Source organism: Pygoscelis adeliae, unplaced genomic scaffold, assembly GCF_000699105.1.
Source record: "Pygoscelis adeliae isolate BGI_AS28 unplaced genomic scaffold, ASM69910v1 Scaffold49, whole genome shotgun sequence".
NCBI classification, from domain to species: Eukaryota; Metazoa; Chordata; class Aves; order Sphenisciformes; family Spheniscidae; genus Pygoscelis; species Pygoscelis adeliae.
The window spans coordinates 455,003-466,093 of record NW_008825545.1 but is presented as its reverse complement, the minus strand read 5'-3'; the positions used below and the strand labels follow the sequence as shown (position 1 = coordinate 466,093).

Here is an 11,091-nt window from a genome sequence, read left to right as displayed (position 1 = left end):
ACCCACGCTGGAGCAGTCTGTTCCTGAAGGACTGCACCCTGTGGAAAGGACCCACACTGGAGCAGTTCACGAAGAACTGCAGCCCGTGGGAAGGACTCACGTTGGAGCAGCTCGTGGAGGACTGTCTCCCGTGGGAGGGACCCCACTCTGGAGCAGGGGAAGAGTGTGAGGAGGAAGGAGCAGCAGAGACAACATGTGGTGAACTGACCGCAACCCCCATTCCCCGTCCCCTTGCGCCACCCGGGGGGAGGAGGTAGAGAAAATCAGGAGTGAAGCAGAGCCCGGGAAGAAGGGAGGGGTGAGGGGAAGGAAGAAGGGAGGAGTGGGGGGAAGGTGTTTTAAGATTTGGTTTTATTTCTCATTATCCTACTCTGATTTGATTGGCAATAAATTAAATTAATTTCCCTGGGTTGAGTCTGTTTTGCCTGTGACAGTAATTGGTGAGTGATCTCTCCCTGTCCTTATCTCGACCCATGAGCCTTTCATCACATTTTTCTCCCCCTGTCCAGCTGAGGAGGCAGAAGTGATAAAGTGGCTTTGGTGGGCACCTGGCATCCAGCCAGGATCAACCCACCACAGCTCATTCTTGCTAGATGAAACCATGATATAGGAAACCCTGGTTTTCAGTGTCCTGGGTTTGTGGTTCCATGTGTCTTCCATTTGTTTTACCCAGGGATTGCAGAAAAACACCTGCAGAATGCGCAGGGACTGAGGACATAACATTTATTATTTCCTTGGCAAATCTATAATTTTCAACCAGTCCTTGTAAAAGAAGATCCATATCAATATAACTATTAAACATATTAAAAAAAGAAACCTTATATTGTTGAAAATTCCTCAAAAAATTTAAGAAAAACAATTGAGATTTTGCCTTGTGAAAGCAAGCAAAACTTTTGTCTTCCACATCGGGACTAGAATCTGTATTATAAGTATTTGTTCATTTTTTTCCACTTTTCCAGCAGTTTGACCAGATGGGATGGTTTGTCCCATATGAAGATGCCCTATATCTTAGCAAACTGTGTTTTGAGGAGCAGTAAAAGAGAAGGAAAATGACTCCTTTTATGTTTGAGCAGTACAGGCTATCACAACTTCTAATGAAATGGAAATTGGTTTTTCATTCTCCGCAAAGTGACCTCCCGCAGCTCACTGACCCACAGGTCCCATCTGCTAACAGCAAACCGTCAAAACTAAAGGGATGGACACCCATCACAGTGATCGCTATTCTCAGTGGTTCTACTAAACCAATTCTGGACCTATGCCATGGTCTACAAAAGAAGTCGTTTTTCTCTCTCCAAAGCCTTTCCAGCATGTTGCCGTGCTTTTAGGACATGGGTTTGAATCCTGCAGAGTGTTTTTCCAGGTGATTCCTTCTCTGAACCAGCAAGCTCCATCGTTCATTGGTTTTAGGAAATAGTAATAAAAGTTGTACCTGAGGAGGAGAGTACTCACGTTTACCTGGGGTTCTCACAGAAGTAGAAGCTTTGAAATCCAAACTGAAAATCTGCTCATCCCCTGCCTCACACGCATTCTCCAGTTTCTGTTTTGAATTCCTTTGAGCTTAAACATGAAAGCTGAAGTCTGTTTGACTTGTGGAAAACCTATCAGAAGCTAAAAGCAAAGTTACTCAAAATGAGAGAGAGAGAAATTTCTTTTCATTCCTCTTTCCCCAAATATCTATGCCATTTGGGTGCATTCTTCTGATTTTTACCTTTTTTATGTTGCAATTTTTGGGTCTTTTTACTGATTTTTTTCCCATTTTAGGGTCTTTTGGATCTTTTGGGGTCTCCCTGATTAGGGGAAAGTTTGCAGGGAGAACCACGGTTCTCTGCATCGCATTCTGTTAAAGCGTATCACTATCTGCCTCTCTTGGCAGAAGCATTTGTCTCCATACTCCAGAATTTCAAGTAACAAAACTTTGTCTGGATGAGATGAGGTAACAGAGTTTAATTCAGTGTATATATATATGTATGGTTAGTGAAGAACAACTGTGCAAAAACACCACAGAAGCTAAACTGGCGAGATTATTCCTTCGCTGAAGACTTTCTCATCCATCGTTTTTGGGAATAACACTTGTTTTAGTTCTCAGTTACTCCGATTTCAGGCAAAATTTGGTATTCTTTCACTTCAGCTGAAATGAACGTAAGAATTTAAGTAACATAAAGCTAAAGTTATATTGAAGGCTAACAAAAGTGACTGGGGATGGCTGAAAAGTTGAAGGTTCCCATATACAGGTACAGCAGAGGATTGTGCAGTGAAGGAGGAAAACACACGTGCCACATCCATGTCAGCATGTTGCTAGTGCTAATTCTTAGGGGTATTTATAATAGTGTGAACTCAATTTGAAACTCACTTTGTGCTTGTAGATTATAGATGCTCTTTTTTTCTGCATGCCTTTTGAAGAATTGGCTGTTACTTAAGGTTATTGGTCTTGCTTGAGTAGAAGGACATAAAGTTATGGGTACTTAAATTAAAATTGATCTAGCAGTGGGGCAGAGCTCTGGCAGCTATGTCATTCCAACATGGTGTCACTTTACGGCAGCTCCCCTATATGAAGTGTTCTCCTGGGTGCTGCGTTTCCTGCACATAACTTCTAGAGTTTCAAATTTCTTGTAAGTGGCAAGACGCTTTTTTTTGGTGGGTTTCTTTTAAAGTGCTTGGGTGCTGCCATCCCGCTTTCCTTGTCACCTGTCGAGTCTCTGAGAGACTGGGGAAGGGCTGTGTGTTATCCACACTTTCTTTTTAATTAACACGCACCTCTTTATAATAATTTTTTTCTGCTTTGGGAGTGTGTTTATTATTACTGCCATCCTCCTAGGATACTCCTCGAAATCCCGTTCAGTTGTCTGTAAGGTATACGAATCAGGAGTATGTTTTGAGATGGGGGAAGGGCTGGGAAGGCAATAATGAAAAAAGGGAGGAATCCGAAAAGGAAATGACTTTGCAATTCAGGTAATCTTGATGGGAGAGTAATAAAGATGATGCTAATGATATTGCGGGGGGCAGGGAGCAAGAGGCAGGATGGAGACAAGACTTTGAGAGAGAGAAAAAAAAATGATGTGGTCAACTGCTTCTTTTATCCTGAGTCTGCCAAGGGCTTAAAATTAAGTGCAAACTGAGGTCAGAGGGTGTATGTCAGCTCTCAGGACCAGGGCATAACTTTGAGTAAGCTACACAGGCCCATGTGTAATTAAAGTATGTGATTAAGCTATTGGAAATACATTTGCTGTGCTGAACATCTCGGATTCCATGCTCCAGCCTGAGCTTCTTACTCATTTTCTCTTACATTTCCGTGACTTGTTTGTTTAAAACAGAAGTTTTTCACAGCAGCAAACTGTTCCTTGATACTTTTCCCTAGCACCTAACTCAGTAGGGCATCTGTGTTAATAGCAGCCCAGTAGGTCATATCACATCAGCTGGTCATAGCAGGATTCCTCCAGCTGCTACTTCCTAATTAAGTTAAGATCAGGTGAGAATGAGCTGTGGTTGTAGTGCATCTCATTTCATTTTGTTTGCGTTTTTCTTCCCTTAAGCCTGGTATTTGAGAAGTGCATGGGAATTTAGTTCTAGATCTTTTCCATAGCATATTTAATTTTTGTTTACTGTTTGCTTTGAAGGGGGGGAAGAAAATGAAACCAATAGGTGCAGAGAATGAAGAGCTGTTACCTTGCATGGAGGTCTGAGAATCTGACAGTGTTTAGCATGAGACCGGGGTGGCAGGGAGTAAATGCCAAAAAAAAAAAAAAAAAGGCAGAATTAATGGAGAATGCATGTAGTTCTGAATAATTCAAGTAAAAAATCTGATAAGTAAACAAGGCAGCGAATAGTAGGGAGGAAGCATTACCCATTTTTGTACAGAGATATGAGTTACCTCTGTTAGAGTCTGGTTTAGAGGTGCAAAATGTACTTTTCCTTAAATCCCAGCTCTGGCATGAACCAGCAAGACTCCTCGTTCTGCCTGTGGGACGAAGGCATGTGTATTGCAAGTGTGGCCTCTATGTCATTAAGCTGGGTGCCACAAATGGACAAAATATTTTATTAATCCACTGAAATAAATGGACATGGAGGTGAACTGAGTGCAGAAATTAAGGTACAATAAATTACTTTCCATTCATTTGAGGCATATTTTATAAGTATAGCTATTTATGGCTTTTTTTGACTGAGAGCAGAGATGATAATAATCTAACGATAATTACCTTGTGGGAAAAACAGGAACAATGAATCTGAATTCTTTGGTGTTTGATCCTTATGCAGTAGATAGTAAAATGATAAAACTTTTATGAAACAACATTGCAGTAGTATGTCGACCTTTTTTTTATTTCATTGCAGATAACTTAAGGGAAAATATTTGAAACTAGATGACATGCATTATGACATACCATTTAGCCACAGAGATGTAAACTGGGATCAAAGCTTGTCTGGAAAATTGAGGTCCTTGGAAACAGGAAGAAAAGAGGAATTTCTGACAAATAATAGCAGAATTCTTGTGGGTTCCTTAGAGCAAGTCTAAGGTTGTTGTAGAGAGGTCCAACACTTCATTACATTGCAAGGCAAGTGCTGAAGTCCGTGTGTCTGAAGAATGGGTTATAATTCTTAGCCTTTTCTGGTCACTGTCATATGAGGTCGACCTATCATTAGAAGTCAGGCTTGTGCTGTCAGTAACGTGCTGTCTCTTCTTTGACCTCATTTTAGTTAGTTACTCAGTTTGGTACATGATAAGAGCTTTAGCAAAACAAGATTGAAGTTAGCCTTTTATTTTGCCTTCATTATTACCCTGAGTTACATTTCGTAGGTTTTTGGTTTTTTAGAAGTTAGAATCACTCTGCTTTTAGAAAAGGTGTTCTCACCATTGCACACGCATTTTCTCCGTAGAGGAGCAAAATGCAGTCCATACTGGAGGATAGGAGTTGTCTTTCTGCATTGCTGGCAATGCCAGGGTGGTTTGGGGAGCTGGCAGATGGCTTGTGCTCACAAGAAGAGTCCTTCCCTCCCTGCTCAAACTTTTGCAGCCCAGTTGTTGATGTTTAACATTAGTTATCCAGTATAAATGATGATTCAGGCAATTCTCTTTCACATCCCACCAGAGTCTATTGCTGCTGCCAAAACAAAAGTTATATCTGACACAGGAGCATGATTCCTTTACTATTATTTTTATTATTTCTCTTTTATTTTTTCAGTTCCTCGTTTTGGCATTCTATGCTATTTTCCTCCTCCTACAAGGCTTTCACCTGTTAGATTACTTTGTTAAATGTTTCTCTTGTCTTTTCTGGGTTTTTATTTTTTCCTTTCTATTCACAGTTCCAGATATTTTCAGATTTAACTTGAGATTCCCTGTAAGTTTACAGGTTCTTCCCTCATCAGACTATGGAGTCACATGGCTAACTTTGAAAATGAAAATACTGTGGATCATATTGTTTTTCAGTACTTCCTCCAAACAGTATTTATCTTTTCCCCCTAACATTGGTGTGTCTGAGCATGCCACTTTCTGTTTTCTGCTCTCAGAACTAAACACTTGCAGAAAACATTGACAAAATGTTTTGTGTTTAGGAAGCCAGTTGGGGCTTGCCTCCTCATTTAACTGTTAGGTTAAAATTAGAGCTCTTCTTAGAAGTTTCAGAAGGTCTTTGTCTAATTCCAGACAGCCAGATGATCTGCTTGGGAAGTAAAAATTCTGGAAGAAAAAAAACAGTAACAGAATCTTAAGCCCATAAAACTCTAAGTGATGGTCTTAAGACAGATTTGAAAATATTAAGTTGTAGTGCTCAAGTGAATTGTTGGACTGTAATGCATAACAGCAGCCAAAGGCAATGTTGCATATTAAGGGCTCTACTGTCTTCCAGCTTTACATTGATGAAGGATTAGTGTAATGCCTTCTCGAAGAGCATCAGCAGCCAGATCCAGACTTACTTGTAGTCAGTGGAAGGTTTTTTATCTTTCTGGGGGAAGTCCTGCAACACCAAATGTCTCAAACACTTTTATGTAAATTCTCCCCCTCTATTAAGGAGGAGCCACACGAAACACTGGGATCCTCCAGATTATTTTTAAAATCTCAACAATAAATAATTCACACAGTATGAAACTGTCTGGAGAAGCACTACCACTTCTTGGCACTCTGCGTTGTCTCAAATTGCCTGTTGTTCTCATTGTGCTTTAGCACAGGATTGATTATCTAATTGGTTATATGATAATCAATTAGACATATGACCTTGTTTAATCCCTCCCCAACATATTAAATTGCTAGGCAATTAACAGGATTTGAGGCTTTCCATAATCTTCATGATGTCTACACATGCATAAGGATAAGTGTATTTGTGTCTGAAATCATGAAAGAAAAAACCCTTCATGTTGCTGAATTTTGTGTAAATTTTATTTTTCAATATGTTTCATGTTCTTCTTTTCTTTCCCTTTTTAGGTATTACATAGAAATGGCTTTATGGATCTGGACACTGAGCATTTTGAGCTGTTTTTGCATCACCTTATGCAGAAATGAAGAACTGAAATTTTTTCAGAGTGCTACAGAGCTAAATCATCTAACGGTGGATAATGACACTGGGATAATCTATCTGGGAGTGGTAAATGCTCTGTATCAGCTTACAGAAAACCTGGATGTAATAAGGTCTGTAGAAACAGGTCCAAGAAAGGACAACAAAAAGTGCACACCTCCCATTGATGAAAATCAATGTAAAGAGGCAGTACTGACTGACAATTATAACAAATTACTGTTGCTGAACAAGGCGGATAAAACAATTGTGGTGTGTGGAAGCCTTTTTAAGGGAATCTGTGCCATCAGAGATCTAGAAGATATTAGCAAAGAGAAGTATTACGTAGACAGTAGTGGAGAAAAGTCCTTTGTAGCAAGCAACGATGAGAATGTATCAACTGTGGGATTGATCACTTCCTTGAATAACGACCGAGTGCTCTTTGTTGGGAAAGGGAATGGACCAAATGATAATGGGATAATAATCAGTACTCGGCAGCTCTACGAAAGGGATGGAAAAGACATTTTTGAAATGTATACAGACTCGGCAGCTGTTAAGTCAGCTTATCACTCGTCAAGCACGCAACAATTTGTGGCGGTCTTTGAGGATAAAAATTATGTTTATTTTATTTTTAATCAACAAGAGAAACAGCCCGTCAATAACCGCACACTGATTGCACGTCTGTGCAAAGACGATGCCCATTATTATTCCTACTTTGAAATGGACTTAGGTTGCAAAGATGATGATGGTGCCTATGACCACTGTCATTCTGCTTACGTCACTACCCCAGGAGAAGAGCTGGCTGAGAGCATGGCTCAGCAGAGACAAACTACGGATGCTCTCTCAGATGACAAAGTTCTTCTTGCACTCTTCAGCAAAGTAAACAAAGATAACGGCTCTCTAAAATCTGCCATGTGTGTGTTTTCCTTGCGGCACATCAATGAAAAGATGGAAAAAAACCGGAACGATTGCTACACTAAAAAGAATACCAGCTCATTTTACAAACTTTTTGCAGCAGAAAACCCGTGTGCATCACATGGACTGGTAATATCAGTTCTAAAACTGATGTTTTAGAATCTGTATTAGAATTAGTGGAAAATGTACAACTGCATGTTTTTGGGTGGCTTTGAGCTAAACTATAGTGAGATCAGATGACTAAAAACTCAATAGCTGGATTTACTATAGAAATGGAACATGGTTGGGAGGGTTGCAGAAAGGTCAAGCAAGAAGTGGCAAGATAGTCATAATTTTGAGTCTTTTGAAAAAGGTTTGATGTCTTCTGAAAGATGAATATTGGTTTCGTAAGTGCATTCCTTTTAAAGGGTTCCTCCTGGTATGGAAATTACTGAGTCAAATGCAGAGATTTGTTAGGCCCATGACCAGCTTCCGGATGATCACTATAGACAATTCTGGTTTCAGCCAACATATTTGTAATGTTTTTAAATGGTATTAAGAATCTTGTCGGTGATATCTGGAGTTCAGTGTTGTTTCTCACCTGGATTTGAATTTTCAGATAACTTGAAATATGCATGTTTCTTATATCCAGGTGGTGTTCATATTTTGCTCTGGCTCAAAATACTTCCATAGCATGGTGGTCATCTTCCTTTTCTTTTTATGGCTTGTCATTACCTTGGCTATAAGGTTTTTGGAGGGCACTGTTACACCCCTCCAGACACTGGTCTTCAATTTACGACTGAGCCTCTGAGAGGCAGTTTTCAGCATCTCTGTTGACTTTATGATGTTTTTGCCCACACCACTCAACCTATTCCCAAGCCCTACTTGTGCATGCCATTCATTACTGCAGCCAATGCTAAACTGAGTTGAGGAATTGAATCATCTTAAAAATAACTCGGCCAGCTTTTAGGAGGATGTCTTAATTCCCCAACCTGAGCAAGTTACACACTTGCATAAGCAGCTGTTTAAGCACAGCTTGAGAAGTGGTGCGCTACAGCCCAGGGGTAGGAGTGAACAGCTGAAGAGATGGGGCATGGGAATACCTTATGTTGGTATTGACCCAGGATCCTTCATCTCATGAAACCAGAGCCCTCTCCTGCACAGTAGGTCGCTAGTACTGATAAGAAGCCAAAAGAACATTCTTTGCTTCCAAACACCGGTGTTACTCACTGCAGTACCCTGCATCTGAGGTGAGCATCAAACGTAGAAATCTTGAATGTAACAAGTGGAGTGGCCGTGGCATCCGGCAAAAAGGAGGTGTGGATTTCAGATCAGAAAGACAGTCTTGTTACCAAATATAGCAGGAAAAACAAGGTGTGAATGAACTTGCCACCTTCTGGTGGCACTCCCTGCAGCTCAGGATTAAAGCATAGTGAAGAGGGAATGTGTTGACGTTCACGAGACGGTTGCCTGTGGGTTGCTTTTCTATGGGTAGCAGCAAATTAACAAACAAAACAGCATTAAAAAACCAGTCTTCAACACAAAACTGGTCAACCCAATCTATATGACGTGTTCATTTTAATTAAACAAACTGGTTACTTTTTAAACTGTGCTGCTATAATGAAATAGAAACAAAAAAATTTTCTCTCCATGTCTCCTGGAAAGTGAAAGCATTGAAGCAGTTTGCAATTAGCAGGCTGCTTTCTGATTGCTGCCTGTAGGCTGGGGGAAAATGGCCACACAATCCATTTCTCTGTTTCTGCTCTCCTATGTCTGAGGGGTATTATACTGTCTGGTAATAGGGTTGCACTTCATTCTTAGCTAGGAATTAGTGATCTGAATGTTTAACACCGCTCTGTATTGCTATTCCTTATTAGAATGCAAGCAAAAATTTCCCCTGTGGCTCCGAACACTTGCCGTACCTTTTGGGAAGTAAGAATGGTGTTATAGAGAAGCCAGTACTACAAAAAGAAGGGATGAATCTCACGGCTGTCACTGTGGCTGTGGAGAACGGGCATACCGTAGCCTTTCTGGGAACGTCGGATGGTAAAATTCTTAAGGTAACAAAAATCAGACTTAAAAGACAAATGTGTTTAAAAGGTCGTGAACTGTAGTGATAGCATACTTCCACTCTAAAAGTAAATGGGATTTATAAGATCGCATACCAGGAGCAAATTTTCTTGGAGCTTGGTATTTTTAATTTCAAAGAAAAACCACATTATTTCTGATGTACCTCAGCTATCCGATACACAGGTTGAATTAGCATCGCCTGACTGACACTCTCCTGAAGGATTAGATACCTACTGAGAGCACTGTATAAAGAGCCTTAGGTAATCTAACAGCTGCTTTAGCCTTATCTCTATTCAAGCCCATACTAGTTTAGAGCAACTTTTCATTTTGTAATCATTCTGGCCATCCAGTGAATAGAGATGGCAATACAAAGCCCAAGCTGGAGCTCTGCTAAGTTCTGACTGTGTGGTGTAGGGCTCAAGCGTTCAGGTGTTTTGTGGTTTAACCTCAGTTGGCAACTGAGCACCACGGAGCCGCTCGCTCACTCCCCCCACAATGGGATGGGGGGGAGAATTGGAAGGGTAAAGGTGAGAAAACCCGTGGGCTGAGATAAAAACAGTTTAATAGGTAAAGCAAAAGCCGCGCATGCAAGCAAAGCAAAACAAGGAATTCATTCACTCCTTCCTATGGGCAGACAGGTGTTCAGCCATCTCCAGGAAAGCAGGGCTCCATCACACGTAACGGTTATTTGGGAAGACAAACGCCATCACTCCAAATGTCCCCCCCTTCCTTCTTCTTCCCCCAGCTTTATATACTGAGCATGACATCACATGGTATAGAATATCCCTTTGGCCAGTTTGGGTCAGCTGTCCTGGCTGTGCCCCCTCCCAGCTTCTTGTGCACCTCCAGCCTTCTCAGTCGGCAGAGCATGGGAAGCTGAAAAGTCCTTGACTGGTGTAAGCACTGCTTAGCAACAACTAAAACATCAGTGTGTTATCAACATTGTTCTCACCCTAAATCCAAAACACAGCACTGTACCAGCTACTAGGAAGGAAATTAACTCTGTCCCTGCCGAAACCAGGACAGGTGTTTGTGGTATTAAAATGTCAAGACTGCAATGCCAAACACCTTCTTTTGCTTGAAGGGGATTGATGGCCATGTGCCACTACGTGGTTTGAAATTTGAAGCTGAAGCTGTTAGTTACCATAAGAAAAGACAACAAATTTGAACACCTTCAAGTGCAAAAGCTCTGAGTTGAGAATTTTAATTTTACAGTGCTAAAATAAATCAGTATTTACAAAAAAAAGGATACAAATATTAGCTACTGTGAGCAGTGAGCAATTTCTTTTCATGACTTTTATGCTTTGCTTGCTGCTTTTGATACCATATACTTCAAATTGAAATGTTTTCCCTGATGTGAATTTGTGAACTTGAGTAAACACAGGATTTTCATTAATCATGGAATCATAGAATAGTTAGGGTTGGAAGGGACCTCTAAAGGTCATCTAGTCCAACCCCCCAACAATGAGCAGGGACATCTTCAACTAGATCAGGTTGCTCAGAGCCCTGTCCACCCTGACCTTGAACGTTTCCAGGGATGGGGCATCCACCACCTCTCTGGGCAACCTGTGCCAGTGTTTCACCACCCTCAGCGTAAAAAATTTCTTCCTTATATCTAGTCTAAATCTATCCCCCTTTAGTTTAAAGCAAT

At 40.8% G+C, this 11,091-nt stretch overlaps 1 protein-coding gene across 1 annotated transcript in view; it reads left to right on the top strand.

The window, feature by feature from the left end:
* PLXNB2 (plexin B2) overlaps window positions 1-11,091 on the top strand; it is a 129,070-nt gene that overhangs the window by 31,429 nt on the left and 86,550 nt on the right. Inside the window, exons 2-3 of the mRNA XM_009332019.1 lie at window positions 6,410-7,520; window positions 9,248-9,430. Coding sequence (XP_009330294.1) covers window positions 6,410-7,520; window positions 9,248-9,430 — 1,294 coding nt within the window. The remainder of the gene's footprint in view (window positions 1-6,409; window positions 7,521-9,247; window positions 9,431-11,091) is intronic.